General features: G+C 38.6%; 1 protein-coding gene across 1 annotated transcript in view; it reads left to right on the forward strand.

Annotated features, from left to right (window-relative positions):
* Positions 1-18496, forward strand: part of LOC114556834 (ras/Rap GTPase-activating protein SynGAP-like) — a gene marked incomplete at its 5' end in the record, with an annotated part of 37831 nt that extends 19335 nt beyond the window's left edge. The window contains 4 exons of the mRNA XM_028579884.1: positions 271-482; positions 5800-5872; positions 10437-10498; positions 18246-18496. Coding sequence (XP_028435685.1) covers positions 271-482; positions 5800-5872; positions 10437-10498; positions 18246-18363 — 465 coding nt within the window. The remainder of the gene's footprint in view (positions 1-270; positions 483-5799; positions 5873-10436; positions 10499-18245) is intronic.
* Between the last annotated feature and the right edge of the window lie 662 nt (positions 18497-19158).

Consider the following 19158-nt stretch of genomic DNA (forward strand, 5'->3'; position numbering starts at 1 on the left):
AAAAGTGCAGAGGTCTCAAACAGTGTGGGAAACAACAGCCATCAGCCAAGTGTTCAAACCTTTTTCACTGTTTGGTATATTCACTGTACATCAACCTTTTCATTTGGAATATTTCAAGTCTGTTTTTTACTTTCCAGTATGTTTTGTAAATTAATGAATGTGCATAAACATCTTTCAAATCCGCTAGCCATTGAGAAATCAAGGCATGGAAACACTAAACCTGGTTTAAACCTTAACTAATTTAGCATTCTCTCCACATCTCCGCCTCAGGTACGGGAGTACGAGGAGGAGATCAACTCCCTGAAGGACCGCCTGGTGATGTCCCACAAAAAGCTGGAGGAGTACGAGCGGAGGCTCCTCACGCAGGAGCAGCAGACCAATAAGATCCTCCTACAGTACCAGAATCGACTCGACGACAGTGAGAGGAAGCTACGGCAACAGCAAGTGGAGAAAGACTCCCAAATTAAAGGAATAATTAGCAGGTAAATGGAGGCTGTTGTTGGGATGGAGGGCAAAAGACAGCTAAGACGCTATGTGTTCGGGAGGCCATTGGCGGGCCGCATTGACTTTATCTTTGTATATTGTGATGCCTTTAGTGAATAGACTATATGGGTTTTCTTCCAAAATATGTGGAAAAAGTGACATATTCTCTCAGATAATGATTGTAAGGATTAATTAAAATACATTATCATGCCTCTCAGGAGCAATTGGAAGCAGAGGTCTTTGGTCTTTGGTTGACACACACAACTTTAGCATTTTGGATTCTATTTCAAAAGAGTGAAACACTGACTTGACTGCGATTTTTGTTTTGCCTAAAATACATATATATTGCATATTGGAATAGGACTCTATTTACAGGGGTTGTTATCTTGCAAAGAATATTGGAGAGTAGGAGGTTGTTTCAGTTTCATTAAGTGCAACAGCCCTGGGAGCAAGGCAGGGAGCTGTACTGTATATTGAAAGCCAAAGCTGCAGACATGTAATGAGTGACAAATTAAACGAGAGACTAATAAAAGGAAGACAGAGATCTATATCTTCTTTGATAAGTGTGCAGGGCATGTTCTTTTGGTGGTTGGTTCTTTACAGCTGATTTAAGCTGGACAAAGGAGTCTTTGATTGTCTTCTTAGCTCTTAACATGGTTAATATGGTTTACCAGTTATTCAAGAGCATCATATTTGGATGACCGTGAAGAACTCCAGCTGAGTCCTAATATTATTGAGTGCTTGTGTGAATTTGTAATGGTGCAATTCTGGAGCGCAGTCTTAAGTTTTTATTGAACGACCACAAAATTAAGTAGTTGATGGGAAAAGAGTGGAATTTGGATCGTATCTCAGTTGTGTTCAGGCACTAAAAATAACAAATGTTTGCCGTGTTCTAAGGATTCCTTGAGCATTTTCAGTGTGACTGCACATTAGCAATGCAGCCCAAAAGTAGTTTTATTGTAAAGAGAGTTCAGATAAAAAGGTTCTGTAAGGAAAAGAGTCCAATATTTTATTGTTCACATCTTATAATAGCCTGTGGTCTGCAACTAAAGGGTGGATATCTGTGACAGAGAATATTGCCACTTCTAATCCACTCCAGGAAAGAAGACATGGAATGAAGACAGAGACAGTCCTGCTCGTCTTTTATGGGAAAACATCTTTAATGCCCTAACCTTGTATATAAAACCACCCTTAAACCACCCTCCCAAATCCTTGTGCTGCTGCACTTATCATCAGCCATTTTTATGAACACAGCTTATAACTGGATCTCGGGATCATTTCAGATGATTTCACTTAGCTTAATTTCCAATTGACTCTCACAAGATTGCACTGTAAAAGCACAAGAGGATTGAAAATGTGATAACTTCAGCAACATGTTGGCACTTTTTCAAGCAACACATTGTTTTGGACCTCCAGGCACAGGACTATGGAAGACCATGGTTTAATATTTGCTCTTCCAATTCAAATCAAAGTGAACCATGTTCACTGAAGGACTGCTGATGTATCTTTCTACATGGGGAACGATACTTCTATCCTTTTTTTTTTTTTTTTTTTTTTTTTTTACATTCAGGACAGAAAGTCACAAACAATGATGAAGATCCCAGCATGAAGGCATGAAGGAAATATGCTGTATAATAGAGAACTTTATCAGAGCACTTAAAGCCAAACCATTGATTATTGCCCCCCTGGAGTATGAGCTTAAAGCGAATATAGTAAATCTGCTGCACACATACTGCATAGTGCGCAGGAAACTGATATCTCCAAGGCGTACACTTGTTTCCTGTGTGACTTTTATCATCCGACCACACAAAGATGAATTAAGTAGCAGATCTGGATGCTTCCAAGTCAGTTTTATTCAAAATTCACTGAGCCAGACCATATCATCAAACACATTGCAAGACTAGCATTGTCTGGATTTTAATTTGAACGCATGTATGAGCAATGCAACATGTGCAGAAATGTGTGGATGCCAAGAAACATGGTGTCAGGCCATCGTACTGGATTGATGGGACTCCAAAATCTTAGTGTAATGACAAGTGTAACCATAGCCTTCTGTTATATTTCATCTTAAATTGACTTTTATGTTAAATTCTCACATTCAAATACATTACGTTGATGCAAATGCAAGCTCAGGTTCTGCAAAAAGGAGCAACAGTGATCCTGAATTCATGGCTCCTATGTAGGCTTGAAAACATCTCTTTATCTGCAGAACTAAAACACTTAGCGTTGTGTTTCAAGTTTCAGAGAAGCCTTAACGTTCTGTGCATAACTATACTTTAAGCTCAGAGCAAATCAAATATCTGTCATTAGACCAGATACACATTTTGCTCTTCAGCGATCTAATTTAAACCAAAGCCAAATATTGAGTTATAGGTCATGCTAGGTTTGATCCACGGAAAACACTAAATCCACTTTACCTGTAGCACTTGTATATTTCATTAGGGTAGTGATCTTATTAGTTGGCTACAGGCTCTCCATGTTTTTTCCCCCACAAATATTTTAATGCGTTTTAGTAATTATAAATATAAACTATTTATCTTTCCCGAGCTGTTTGCTGTGAACTGAGCAGATGAACTGAACATATTTACGGTGAGTTTGCAGTAGGGAAAAAAAATGAATGGTCTTAATTGCGCCTGTCTAAGTAATAATCTATTTTTAATTATAATCCATAGCATATTAAAGTCTGTGATGCAAGAGCCATAACTATAATTATATATGAAATATTTATGAAATAAATATATATATATATATACATATACATATATATATGAGAGTGAGATTATAATTATTTTAACCTTGCAATAGCTAACTTTTTAGCAGAAGCGCAATAATAAATACGTCTACATGTGCAAATGCACAGAAAGCACAGATCCTGCTGAGGTGTATGCATCGTGTGTATATAAAGAAACAGTAACTTCCTGCCAAAATCTTTTACCAGGTGCCATCCACAGTATCTAAACAGAAAACATAAAGACTTGGAATACTGTAAAGTGCAAAATAGCACAGATGACAGCATGACAACAAAGACGTGATTCTTTGACAACAGTGTGTTCTGCAAAGTGTGTTCTTAAGTTCTTAACTTGTGTTTGGCTTCTCTGTACGGTGTTTGTGAATTTATCTGCATTTAAAATGAAAGACTGCAATGGATATTATTTATTAATTAAAGCGAAAAAGATTTTCTTCTATCTGTATGATTTTGCTGTATATGCTTGGTATGCCTTTTGACCTGCAGTCCGTCATTGGTGGTGTCCAGTGACATGGTGATCAGAATAGTTGTTTAAGAAAGTTAGACAGTACTGTCATTAAACTTATGCAGTTACAGTATGATTTAAATAGTATTAATAAAAGGGCAACCATATTATTTTTCTTTTTCCCTCTCCAGAGATAATTCAAATATTCTGGTGTCAGTATATCCGCCTCTCTTTTGTAGCAAGAATATATTGATAGGCTGTATAGATTGTACTACGGCAAAAACCTATGTTTAAATCTTGCAAATGAATTCATAGTGGTGAAGAGTTTTGGCTTGATGTGTGTGTGTGTGAGTGTGTGTGTGTGATCAATATTGGTCTGATTGACATGGCTTGTAGCAACAGCCAAGGGTTTTCGAGTCACTTTTATACAGACCTGTGTCAAAATAGTTGCAAATAATTCTTAGTTTGTTTTAAGCAGATGGGTGGGGGTCTGCTGCATGAACACCAATCAGATGTTGAAAGGTAAGTTTTCAGTCAAAGAAACGTACTTCATGTTGCACTTGTTGGCAAAGAAAAAGAAAGTATTTGCAGCTGCTGTTTGATCCAGGTCTGGTTTGTCTTTCCGTTACATCAACTTTACATCCTATTTGACACCTTTGTCTCTTGCCTTTTTTCTCTGTAGCAAAATATTCAGACATTGTGACCTCATGTTGGTAGATACACACATTGTTTTGACTACATATACGACTTGACCTCAAACACTACTTGAAGTACAACTGGATATAAAAAGCTCAACTCTTTTTCTTTTTTTTTTGTAACATATCACCCACATGAATCATTGTCTGCCTCTTGAAGTCATGTCAAAATCTTAATGCTCTATACCCATGTTACATTCCATTGTTTTTTGGGACAGTGCTTATATTTCTGTGTGTGCTTACAGTATGATTGATTATTTTCTTTTCCTATTCACTTCTTTTGTAAAATATCTCAACACTGTACATTATTTATGGAATAAAACATCCAAACACTTATGTTTGAAACTACATCTGTGGATTTCCCTTCTTTATTGTCAAACATGTGCCTCTCTGTGTTCTGAATAAAACGATTATGAATGTGCATTAAGTCACACAATGGGATTGGATTGGTGGTATATTTATTCTGCATGGAAACATGGTGGAAGTTAAATGTTGCTGTCAACTCTTTGATTGGCTTGGTGGCTTAATGAACACACAAGTGACAATCTTCCTGGTCATTATACCCAGACAAATTGACATAAAGTCACTCCTTCGTTCACTATTATAAAGGAATAATATTCCAGTAATCTTATTTCACCTCAGCAACAAATTGCAAGAATATTTGTTCTGCTGCTGCAAAAGCTTGTAAAACAGATGGAGGGTCATGAAGGCAACCCAATGAAATTGTGTGAAGAGGGTTTCTTGTATTCACACTAACTTCTATTTGGCATTTATCACCACCATAACAATATTGTCAGATAAGCCAGTTGGCTGTGTAACTGCAAGATAACCCTGCGTGAGAATTATCCTCGAATGACCTTAGTTGGAGTAAATCCATGGCGCTTGGATATTCATGAGAGCTGGGAATCCTGCATTTTCGATGGCTCATGAAATCTCCAGCAGTAAGCGGAGCCTTTGAAACGATAAGTCAAAGGATTTTCCACCAGTGCCTTGGTCAGTCCATATTACATAAGATGGGCAATTCCCTGGGGATGATCAGGATCTGTTACTTAGTTCACTTCACATAACAGAGCGGAATTGTCCACAGTTGGCCGTAATTGCGCTTTGAAAACACCTTGAAATGAGCAAAAATGCTTTGATGAATCCCATGGGGCCGAGAAGAAAAAGAAAAGCTCCACCAGTGAAAATTGGCAGTGCCTCAGAAAGCATGGCTTGGGTTACTGCTGCTCAACGTTTGCATGGGCTTAAAAGATTGAGCTGCCTATCAGATATGGGATACAGGTAACCAGCATCTTATCACTGTGGTGTTGTTGAGACAGATGTTGGAGATGCACTTGCTCAACCTCTTGTTAAGTATCATTGGATTCATAATACTCCCTCTCTTTCTGTCAACCCCCTCCCCCCCCTCTCTCTCTTTCTCTGCTTCAAAGACTTATGGCTGTGGAGGATGAGTTAAGGGGAGGACCCGTGATTGAGCCAAAAACCAGGATTTTCCCTGATCAGGTCTGTGAGACTGCTTATTCTCTCGTCGAGTCCGTACGATGGCCTGTGCTATCTTCTCTGCTATCCCCCTTTACCTCACTTCCCCCCCGCCCACCCCACCCCCACCCCTGCTACTGTTATTATTTCGTCTGCTGTGTGTATGTGGTCTCTCTGATTGCCATGCCCTGTCCCTGACCTGTCCCCGTGTTTGGATTTGACTGCCATCTGTCTGCCAACCTACCTGGGAGCTTTGAAGAACAGAGCGTGTTGCTGTTTGCATTCGTCAGCTCAAGCTGTCAAGATGTCTGACTCTAGCTGGGTTTGTGAGCATATCTCGGTCTGTGGTGATGTTTCTGTGAAATGTTTCTGCCGAGCATGTCGGGGGTTGAAACTCCTTAAACCTGTTTCATACATGATGTAGAGCCAGACTTATGCAGTTATTCAACTGCTGAGCCCCAAATGCTGTGTGGTGGTGGTGCTGTTGTGTCTTCAGGAGCTTCCCTCTTTAGTGGTTATCATTTCATGCTCTCAACCCGCCCTATTTCTTCCCCTGTTAAAGTGAACTAGCCCACGTCCGAGCATGACTCATGCTGTAAATATAGTGTGTGCGTGTGAACATAAAAAATATATATATATATATATATATATATATATATATATATATATATACATATATACGTAATATGCATATATATTTGTGGTTAAGGGAATAATGCTAAGACTGAAAGAGGTAATGGGAGCCACTACTCAGCTCACTCATGCACAGAGACTTGGACATTTATCCAGATTTATCTCATATTCAAACTGAAATAATAATATATTTTTATAAATAAAATAATTTTTTCTTAATGGCTGTCAATATTTGTGGTAGATGAACTCCAATCGTTTACCTAAGTAAAAGTAGCATTAGGGTAGAAATACAAATACTGATACAAACATCTTCAATTTACGATCTTGTAAGACAAAAAAAATCAGCTAATTCTTAAATTTCGGAACCTAAAATTGACAAATTAACTAATTGTTAAAGCTCCACGTCGCTTGTTCCTATTTGCAAGCATTGTGTTTTCTGTAAGCCTAGTTTCGGGGACAGATGTTTAAGCCAGTGGGAGCTACTGTGGAAGGTAAACATCTGTACAATGTAATGCAACTTGACACAAACAAGACTTTACAGCCATGCCAGCAGCTCTGTGAGCCTTCACTATGGAACAGTGGTGCCTTGAGCTAAATGCTAATGTCAGCATGCTATCATGCTCACGATGACAACATGCTGATGTTTAGCATACACAATGTTTACCATGTTTACCATCTGAGTTTAGTCGTGTTAGTAGTAACATTTGTTAATAAGCAGTAAATATAAAGTACAGCTGAAGCTGATGGGAATGTCATTAGTTTTGCAGGTATTTGGCCATACACCAAAGCTTGGTCACATAAGAATGTTGACCTTGGTGCTACATGAAATATTAAGGGATCATCAAAGTTATTATATATTATACTGATCCTGAGGGAAATGTATCCAGTAGTAGTCTGGATATTTCACTAAAAAACACAAATGTCAACGTCATTGTGGCACTAGAGGAAAAGTCAGGGGATGACCAAAACAATAGAGAGGCAAAGTCCCTCCCCTTCTGGTGGACCGCCATGGGACCTTAATTTGGAAAAAAATATGAACGGGGAAAGACAAATTATTTTTGGATCCCGTTTGAATTGAGCCATGGATTACAAATATGATGTTCGTAAGTTTAAAAGATAAATTTGCTTACCAAGAAAGTCTCAGTTTATTGTATTATTCATTTTTTTTCTGAATTAAGGTCCCATGAGGTCCACCGGAAGGGGAGGGACTTGGCCTCTCTATTAGGATACATCATCTAGGGACCTTGAACAAACTATATAGATGTTTCAAAAAGTATATATTTCATTTCTATTGTACAGGTGTTTGTGTTACTGCCATATAAAAGGGTATAAACAGTACTAATTAATACACTGGAAGAAATGTGATGAGACAAGGAACATTTCGTTAATGTTAAAATGCTCCTTTGATCTACATGCAGCTCATGGTGCTTGCAGCCAAAAACAGACGGTGCTTTGAGTGTTGAATTTTGTGAAGCTGTACTATCAGAAATTACAGTCTGTTTTGTGTTTTAGCTTCAGGGCCTCGTGTTCATAAACCACAGCACTTAAGACAAGCAGATAGTTCAGTCCAGTGTGATGCCACTCCGCTTTATTGGGGTGATACTCATGCACAAGCAGCAGCAGAGACAGGGAACAGTAACTGAATAGGGGGGGTGAGAGGGGAGGGGCATGATGCCATTGTTTCCTCAGGCAAAAACTACACCACACACTTTAATTAGACCTTACATAATTACACAGGTGCAGGGTGCCAAAATCCTTCCCACTACAGCATCCTGATGCCTGCAAAATAAAACACACTGCAAAAAGTGGACTTCCCTCCAAATATTTCACAACTGCTATTCATTAGTAACTACTGTATAAGTAAATAAAAGTACACTTTCGCAACTGATAAGGGGATAACTGCCAAATATTGTAACAGGGTATCTGCAGAAAAGTATCTAATAGCCTTGAATTCAGTTCCATCAAAACATCTTATACACTTCTTTTGCCTGCCATTAGTTTTTATGTTTTTTGTAAGTGAGACGCGTGCAACAGAGGGTAGTGTGTGCAGGAAGCTGTTTAAAGAAATGTTTGACAGACCTGTAGCAACCACTTTCACTATAGTGCTAGCTACAGTGGCTAGGTATGCTTAGATGAACTTAAATTAATGAATGATATATGAATTGTTTAAATACACCTGTCAATTTTCTGCAGCTTATCTGGGTTGTTCAGGTCACATAATTACACTCAGTTGCCAGTTTATTAGGTACAGCGTTAGGTAAAACTAATGCAGTCTAATACAACAGTCCTGCAATAAATCCTTCCTTCATGAAGGTTATAATGTTCTGTTTTTGTTGCAACTGTTTTAGAGAGTTGTTGATTTTATTTTACGGTCATTTTGGAAGGTGTTATTTTTTTGTGGTATATACTTACAGGTGTTTCTGTTATTTTATTCATCCCATTTCTATCAATGAGGGTAGGCTAAATAACGGAAACACCTCTCTTTTAACAAAAGCTAACATTATTGCATGACTGTTGTATTAGATTGTATTAGTTTTGCCTAGGTGTACCAATAATAAACTGGCAACTGAGTGTATTACTAGGAATTATTGTTATATACAGAAAGAAAACATGGACAAAATATGATATAAATGTCAATACATTTATGTATTTAATAAATAAAGGTATAGGCCTTATTGTCCATACTGGTTTTCTGTCATGCATTGATTTCTGTGAAAAAAGGTATTTAATTGCATTACGTGTAATAAAAAAGATACTAAAAGGCTTACATTTAATTTGGTGAACACTGCAGAAGCCCTGCGTAAATGTGGTAGCAAACATATTCAGCGAAATGGGTTGAAAATATAATGAAACATGTTAATCCAATAAATTACATCATATTATTACAGTAACAAATTATGTATTTTAAAATGGGTGGAATATATTTTAATTGATGATGATTGATACATTATGAATTGATATTGAACAGCTCTTTAAAGGCAATCAGTGCAAGTTAAACAACTCAAATCACTTATAAATACATTTAACTTTTTACAGTATCTGGCAGTTAGTGCACTTTATCATACATATACAATACATTTTTTAACATTTAACTGTTTTATTGATCATTTGTCGAACCTCGCTGTAGATTTTGCTAAACTGTGTGGACTCCTTGTTTGATCAGCAGCAGCTTCCTGTATCAGTGAGTTGTATTTAATGAGGAAACGGCTTCCTGAGCTTGCAGGGACATTAAGCATATTAATGTTTCATTCATATAACATTTGATTTCACTCCTTTATCCGTACTTATTGTCACAGCTTCTTGAATGTTAGTCATTTTTGAGTGTGTGTGTGTGTGTGTGTGTGGGTGGGGTGTGGGGTGTGTTGCAGTAAAATGCAGATATCCTATTCTCTGTTATTTCTCTGTTTTTAAATATAGTGTGTTGATGCAAATATAATTCTGGTTTTTCCAAGTGTGTATATATTTATCTTCCTAGATGATTGCATGTTTGACATGCGCATGTTCTTTTACGCTTCTGAACCAGGAAATGTGCCAGATTCAGCTTTCCAAAGTCTACTGGATTAATAGCTGCTTTCACATGCAGATGCTGTTTGGAGTGCACGATTGAACGCCTTTTTCTTTCTTGTCCTAAGCATGATTTCTGGTAATGATACACCGCATGGCAAGCTGCGGTGTATCTTTAACACTTTTAGGCTGTTGGGTTGTCTGATAATGTTTTGCGTGAATGGTCGCCATTATGTATGTGTATGCAAATGTGCGTTAGTATGCATTTTTATCTATATTTATGTCCTTCTTTTCTGTCCATTTTTGTTGGACATTGTGTATGTATTGTTTTGGGTGGCTGTAGTTTTTCCTCCGCTTCCTCCTTCTGCCTCCTGCTTTCAACCCCCCTCTCCTCTCCTCTCCTCTCCTCTCCTCTCCTCCTATGTTGATGAGATACGGTGATTTCTCTTAGGGGAGGCGTCAGTCCATCCTAGTGCAGCCCCGTCTCGCGCCTGTCCCACCCCGAGTAACCAGGTAATAAACAAACCGGCAAACTCTCACTCTCCATCCATAACCTGCTGCCTCTTTTCCACTTCTACTGTTCTCAATGTGCGTCCCTGTCCATACGCAGCATCCTGTGAACTCACTGCAAGCCAACACACTGACAGGCCCACTTACTTTTCCATTCATCCTTCAGGAAAAGAGGCCTGTCTGTCACAGAGTGTTTGGACAGAGGTTACTTGAAGAGCAGCGCTCCGTGTTGAAAGCGTGACAACAAAACATTTAAAAGATTTAAAGCTACACTAAGAAACTTGGCAGCGAGGGGTGTTCATTTGAAACATGTCTGAAGTATTGTACCCATAAATCATGTCACCAGGCTGACTGATCACTTTTTACACAAGGATACTAGAGAGTTTGGATTGAACGCAGTTGCCGCCATTTAGAATGACCCGTTCCAAAAAGACAGCATTATCACAAAACAGGAGAGGTTTTAAGGAATTTAAGACAAACTGAGGCAAATTAAGAATCTCTATGTCTAGTTTGACCTAGCTAGTGTGTTATACTGTAAGTCCCACTGAAGGTGGGGGGTGTGAGAGCAATGGGAGAAGATATTTCAGGCGCCTCCAGAAGTAAAAGTCCCATTCATTTTTCCCGTAGGCAATATTACATGACTCGCAGTTAGGAGCATTACAATGACTTGGACTTGAGTCGTCTGTGCAAACGATTACCAATTAACAACAATTTAAAAAAGGTAATTATCTTCACTCAAGCTTCTGCGCGGGAAAAAAAAAATGACACAATCTTCTGAACATAGCCATACTGAGAAATCCAGAGAGAGTTGTGTGGAGCTGATAGTCTTAATCAGCTTTGTAGCAACTCATTTGGCAATGGCTTGAATGCAGCGGACGTTCATTAATATCAAAAAGTTATGCACTAAGCTTTAAAGTCTATTCTTCTCTGACGAATGAGAAAAATAAAGTAATGTAATTCATGCACAGTACCATGGTTGGCATTGTATGAAGTAAGCTTCAGCTTCCACCACACAAAAATAGTTTTTCTTTGTTTTACCAAACAGTAAAAAAGGTGGTAAGCTGCTACTGTGTGGTTTTGTTGTCACCCTTCCAACACAATAGCACGCTTTCTTGTATCCACCAGAAATATTTTGTGACAGGCCTCGAGTAGGGAGTTTATATGAATTATTTGAATTAGGTTGCTTTATGTTGACCAATGAACATATTACATGCCTTGGCAGAAATATAGAGAAGCAGCTTCGACCTTTCTAATCTCAAAATATTAAACGTCAAATGTTTTGTGTGTAGCTGTTGTAGCCCTCTACAAGTGAAAATGCCATCACACACACACACCCACACACACACACACACACACACACACACACACACACACACACACACACACACACACACACACACACACACTTAATTTATAACCAGCAACCCATAGACATATATGAAAACATTTATTCGCAAACATTTTTCATGTCATATACGGAGACCTTCCTGTAACTCTTTGCATTGGGTAAATCGTTAAGATGCAGAGAAATACACACAAATCAATGAATATCATTGATTCTTAAGCTCCGTTGGCATTTGCAATTATTCAACTCAGATTTTCATCACATTGAATAGTCACCTCATTATTTCACTATACGAAACATTATAATCTTTATAAACAGTAGTCAACTGACTAAGCGTTGAAAAATATACAGTATTACTGTTACATGTACAAACATGATGCAGTTTGCCTCTGGTTCTTACAATAGCCCAATAACAATGCATTAGTTAATTAATATACAAATACTAGATAGACAATTTTGAATGCAAAGTTGTTATTTTCTGCCAAGCAGCCACGCAAAAAAAAAATCACACTTTAAAGAGAATACACACAATAACATGTTTTATGGTTCCATAGACTTCCGTCCAGATTTGTGGAGAAGAAATAAGACATGAAATGTTACATTTTGTGCCTGTTAACTGCTTAAATACCTGGTTGAAAACAAGTTTATAAAGAGATTACCATTCTTGCTGATGAATCTGTTCCGAAAGTCTTTTGAAATATTGTGTGAATTCTCTTTTATTTGGGATTTTTTTTTTTTCTCACACACAACATATTTTTGGACCGCTGTGTTTTCCTACCCACATGAACTTACATTTCCATTCAGTTTTCATCCCTCCCGGCAAGCCCTCAGATAAACAATGGGAATTATGGGAAATCTCCGTATCTGACCCAATCCTTCCCTGAAGAACACCGATTACTGTGCATATGTTTTTGTGTGTTTTCTGTGTCTTTCAGTGAGTCTGTTTTTCTGATATTTATGTGTTTGTGTATGTGTTTGGCACCTGGGCACATTATTTGGTTGAATGGGTAGGCTAGTTGTTACGGTGCGTCTGAGGATGTGTGAAATGCATATGATTTGTTTTGATTTTTTGCATCAGAGTTAAAGCTCTTCACCCGGCAAGCTAGTCATCTTAAGCCATACAGGGGTTCTTTTAATTTAACAACTGCCATACATAAGTTGATTAAACCAACACTTGCATCATTTGCAAAATGTGTAGGTGAGAAAGATTCAAATTGATTGGAGATTGGAGGAGATTGGTAATAACCTGTGTGTACGATACTCTATCTGCATCACTACTATACACCAAACATTTCAGTTCTCCACTAAATGTTTTGTGTTTTTGTCTCCAGTACCCCCAATTTTCATTAGTACATAAAACACTCTCACACCAAGCTGTAATTGAATGCACCAAGTAATCAAACACCACAGCCCACAGAGAGTGAAGCAAGTTTGGTAAGTTTAAAAAGGATGTCAGTAAACATTTTTGCCATGTCTTTGTTCAGCTGCTTGATTTCTTGAGTTTAATAGACATGTGTATTGGTCTACACATGGGTATTAAACAACACTGTCGGTTGTGTTTGAGAACGAAACAAGTGTTAGTGGAGTCATGTTACTGGCATCCTGTAACTGTCTGTAACCAAAGCAGATCATGTACAATATAGCTGTTCATAGCACCAGTTAGCAGCTGAAAATGTTTTCATTTATTTTGGTTCTGATTGAGAAGAGAAAAGGCCCGCTAATTCACATCAAATGTTGGGGTGATTTCTTTCGTTCTTTTCACTTCTATTTTTTTATTTTTATTTTTTCTTAAAGTGAAATGGAAACACCTTCCACTCACAATGGGCACACCCATCAAATACAGTTTATCCAGTGATAATTTGCTTTTGATCCTTTTGATCCATTTCCTCTTCTGGATGCCGACCAAACTATCCCTCCTACCTCCTGTCTTTCCTCTCTACAGTACGTCATTCCATTCATGTTACAATATTTCATACTTCTCGTTATCTAATGTCACACATATTTTCAAAAGTTTGATAAAGAACAAACCTGAGTTAAAGTATTGCACATATTTAAAAGCTCTTCTAGACAGCTCGCACTCGTACATTTTCAGGGAAACAGAGTCTCTGTAATTATGTCTAGACACCACACAGCAAATGTGCCGGGCAAGATAAATCAAGTGCAATTATATCAAGAGGTTCTACCAGAGGTCTGATGGAAAAACTGTGATTTTCAGCTTTCAAAATGCTTCTATATTCAAATCATCTTGCAGTAGCTCTTGGATACGTTAAGTACCATTATGAATAGAGTCCTCATAGTTGTCTATTGGCACAATAACCCAATTGTTTTCTCTTCCCACTGCTCCTACACAGATGTCAGTGAACAAGACTGGGAGTGAAGGCTTGATATAAACTAATAATGAAACTAGTCTTGCATTGCTGTTATTTCTACGCCAATGTAGGTAAGAAAAGATGGCAAAACCAAACTTTGACTTAATCACTAATCCAAAGCTCCAACCCAGGATGAACACCCATGCAGCAGCTTATTGCTATGTGGTCAATGGGTTTGGGTTCGACATTTTGGTTGGTGAATTCGACAGGTTTGGATTTCCTGCCCGGCTTTAGGATGCACCTTTATCTTGCTTTTTTTTTTAAATTTGGCGCTGAGCTCTTTGTGGCTTTACGTTTTTGTGCATGTTTTTAGAAGCCGGCTGATGCTACAGTATGTGCTGTTAAGATGTTTATAGAAGCCATAATTGTAGAGTTCCTCTATATTCTTTAATTTAAAATACTTTCAGCTCCTCAAGGTTGCACATTTACATTGAAACGTATTGATCATGATTTGTACTCATTGGCAAAGAATGACACTTGACTTTTCCTGACACCCGATAAACACTCCTTGCCACTCATCCAAAGCGGATCAGGACCCTTTGACGTCAAGAATTTTAATTCCCCTTCATCCCCTCTTTTCCCGTGTTCCTTTTCCTGTGCTGCCATTTCTATTGATGTACGTCATACATCAACTTCGGAACTCATTTGGCTCTCTCTCTCTCTCTCCTCTTTTCTGTCTGTCTCTTTCTTTCTGTGTGGTTCTTCCAATCCCTTATCACGTGCCTTTTATTTTCTAATTCTTCCTTACTTTGCTTCTGCCATTGCGTTTACATGTACTCATTCTAACCGGTTCTTTGTATTTGTCAATGTTTGATGTTTTTTCTACTTCCACACAATTCGATCACATCCTTCTCTGGTGATTTTCCTCCTTGCCCTCTTCCCATCTTTATCTCACTATTCTTACTTCCTCCCACACTCTCACCACATGTGATTTTTCCCTCTAAATGTCACGTCATCTACTGGACATCTCCTTTACAACTCCTCACATTCCTCCCATCTTTCTTTGAATGTCCTCTCTCCTACGACCTCCCCTGCTCCCACTCCTCTTTCCCCTCCCCTCTCTCTCTATCTCACTAGGAAGAGCAGCTTTCCTCCCTGGGTTATGCAGACCCCGGTGTGAAAACTGAAGGTGGAGGGGGAGGTTGTGGTGGAGGAGGAGGAGGAGGAGGAGGAGGAGCGGTAACCGACGATCAAGGCCTCAGAGTTTCTTCCTCGGGCATTTCCTCTGACAACTCGCCTCATAATGGAGTCCTCCCCCAAACTGTAGACCCTCCCTCTCTCCCCACTCCTCATCAACATCCTAGTCAGAATGGAGAGCTCCGTGGCAACCAAACATCCTCCCCCATGACAACCTCACAGGCAACTGGAACCACGGCAACAGCAACCACAGGCATAGCAGAAGAAGGGGGAGTAGGTCAAACACAACGCTGAGCCAAATCAGAGAGAGATGACCCAAAGGAAAACACTGTCCCTGTCTTTCCCATTTAGCAAGACAATGCTTTAGAAAAAAATTGGCCGTAGATATTTTTCATCCCCGGGCAAGAGAGAGAAGAAAAGTGTGCGGGAGACGAGTAGTAATCATGCAGTTACTGTACGAGCATAACACATGAACACACAACACAAAGGGCTCTTCAATGGACACTTGTTCTCTTGATGCTCACATGGCGCAGCAGTTAGTATCAGTCTTGCAGGACAAGATAATGATACCTCGTCACATACTGTTGGAATCAGTCAAGCAAAGCATTTGACGTACATACCAAGCAGATATGTGAACACATGCTCTGTACACTCATTGCCTGTCTGTGGCTTCATGAGAAATAAATACACATAAGGAACAAGAACTATAGAATGTCTTGCACCCCAAAGACTTCATAGTAGCCATTAGCAAGTGCTATAAGCTCGCTTATAGTAACCCCATGACTCCCATGGATGTAGGTGCATTAAATATACCTATCCTGAGCACGCCAGGCTGCAAATTGTATAGGTAGAGATGTGGTGATGTAGTCTGGCTTTCTTAGTGCCTTTGAGTGTTTTTCAACAGGGTTATCCAATAGAGATCTGATACAGAAGTAACCGATGTAGATCCAAGTAAGCTTTGCTAGTAAGAGAAGTGATCTGTGGGCTAAAAAAACAGAGATTCAAAGACACAAGATCAAGTGTCTTAGAGGTTTGATGGAAGACATTTTTGGGAACTTTTTCTCTTTTTTTCAATCTAAGGGACTTCTTGTTTTTAGACTGAGCTCGTGCAATTTTTCTCTTCTCAATCTCAGAACCGATATGTGATAAACTGGTGCTAAACAGAAACAAATGGTGCCATTTTCCAAGTCAAATGTCTGTGTCTGCCATAGCACTGCCTCTTTCATGATTCACTCACTGTCTTTTTCTCTCTCTGTCTCTGTCTCTGTTCTGCGGTCTTTGACAGGACTTGTATTCCCCCAGTATGTTTTGTATGTGTCTTCTTTGTTTTTGTTCTTTGTGCATCCTGTTGTGTTCTTATGTTCCAATGGGGTTGTTGGGGTTTCCATATCTGTTTTTTAGAAGCGGCCTCCTCCAATCTCCGGTTTTATTTACAATTAATAAAAGCAGGTCCCGGGCTCATAATTGAGGGATCATCTATTGAACAGGTTATTTCTGATTTGTCAAAGCCCTAAAGTGTTATTTTCAGTTTACATTGAGAAGTAATAATTTTAATAATGAATGAAGAAGATACTTTGAATGAAATGGATGAATGGCGTTTTAAAAGGGTTTTTTTCAGTTAAAAAGTGTTGGTCCATTGTGTTCACATAGTGAAGATAAGTGGTGCCATTATTACAATATTTTTTTTAATGCAATTTTCACAAAAGACAAATTAGTGATTGCCCACTTATGTTTTTAGTTTAGGTCACATACCACATATTGCCACATTTTACTACAGTAAACATTGCCAGTGTGACATGATAACAAGGATCATCTTATGTGTGAAAAGATCATTTTGTTTGTTTGCCTGCCATTAAGTGCCTGGGATTAATATATTGAGCATCCTTTGGCCAGTAGACTAGCTAGTCATCGACCAAATGCACAGTATAATGCCTTGCTTAAGACAATAAGAATATATTACACCCCTGCTGCTTAAAAACAAAAATACGTAACGACATTTTTCTTTGTGTAGTTTACATAATTTGACGTTTCATTTCAAAATGAAAAGGCTATTTCTGAAATCGTTTGATAACAGCATTGAAACAAATTTAAAAGACGTTCCGAGTACATTTTAGAAATACTGTATAATGTGTTTTTGAAATGAACCCTTCAGTTTCTTGTGTGTCAAATGCTGAAAACACGAGTCTTTAAAATGTTTGTGATGTGTATCCATTTTCCTTCATTTTGTGTATGAACTGTCTGTTGTACTGTAAGGTTTGTCTGGATGTGAACTTGTTTTTTGTCTCTTTAGCCTCACACACTGGTATCGCTCTGAAACAACTCACCTTGTTTAAACGTGCAGGTTGGACAAAGAGGAGTTGAAGAGTTTCACATCAGCTTTGTGTCAGCCATTTTTCTCTTTGGAGTGAACACACCACTTACTTTGCCGTGTCAAAGGTCAAGCATGGCCAATGCTAGCACTTTGTAGGCCAGTGCTTTTGGATTAGCTTGGATTCATACCCTCAATGAATGTTTTAACTGTTGAACCACCAAATGTGAATAATGCTAGCAGTCTTACGCAGGGAAAGATTGACTTTCATTTAGACAGCTTGTAGGGCTAATTTTTTCTTGTAAAATTACTTGTGTGTGAAGAATGTTGGATTTAAAAGTGGTCTAGGTTTAAACATCAGTGTCTTTTCAGAGGTGTGAGATGATCCGTGATTGAGAAATTAACATTGCTGTGAAAATACCTCAGTGACTCAGGTAAACAAGCAGTTGCCTCAGAGCTGAAAACAAAAACTATAGAAAAGAGATGAGTCCAGCTTTGGAAAGACACTCGGTCTCTCGCTATGCTTCAATAGCACCTGATCAAGCACCCTCCCCCGTTTCTTCTCTCTCCCCTTTTTTTTTCTCCCCTTAGCCACTCTCAAAGCTTCATGGAGGACAATATGGAACGTAATTGGCTGATGCACCATCGGCAGTCCGCAGGGTGGCATAGCCAAATGTCCAGAGCCCTCTCTCGTGACGCGATTGGCTGACAAAGGGAGAACTTGGGGCATTGGTCCCATTCTCTTTGCTCAAAGGATGGTGCAGAGCCCCAGCGGACCATGTAAGGAAATGCTGGGTTGTTTTTTTATTTATTTATTTTTCACTTTACTTGGGCCCTCTCTCTCTGATTTGATAACAGGATTTTTTATTTTTATTTTTATCTTTTTGACGCCTTGTGGTTGGATTTACATTTTACTTTTAAAAGGTAGGCTGGACACATATTGGCGTTTGTTAGCCTGCCGAGCATGCAAAGAACAGCTATGCAGTCTGATCAATCAGCAGAAAGGAGGACACAAAGGCCAAGGAAGGCATGATGCCCAAAATGAGAGAGAGGGGAGGTGTATTTTGGGTAAGATATATTTCAAAGGTGCTTGACTTCTCTTAAATTTCAGTCAAAGCTGATTTACTTTTAGAGCATTTATTTCCCTCCCTCTCTCTCTCTCTCTCTCTCTCTCTCTCTCTCTCTCTCTCTCTCTCTCTCTCTCTCTCTCTCTCATAGTCTTTTTAAATTAGCCTTTGATTCCTCTTCATCTACTCACTCTTTGTCTATTTAGGATTCTCAAAGCATTATTTAACCACTTCATTTTTACTCACACGTTTTAGACACTTGATCTCTTTCTTGATTCATAGTTTTAGCTCTTCCGTTCCAATCTCTTTCAGACTTTGATTTTAAAGGAAACTAAATATGCACAGCCTAATACAACAAGTGAAACTGCTTCAGAACAAAACTCTTGCTTCAATGAAGACTTTGAAAAACCGGACAGAATGTTATTATTTATATTTCT

Source organism: Perca flavescens, chromosome 6, assembly GCF_004354835.1.
Source record: "Perca flavescens isolate YP-PL-M2 chromosome 6, PFLA_1.0, whole genome shotgun sequence".
Lineage (NCBI taxonomy): Eukaryota > Metazoa > Chordata > Actinopteri > Perciformes > Percidae > Perca > Perca flavescens.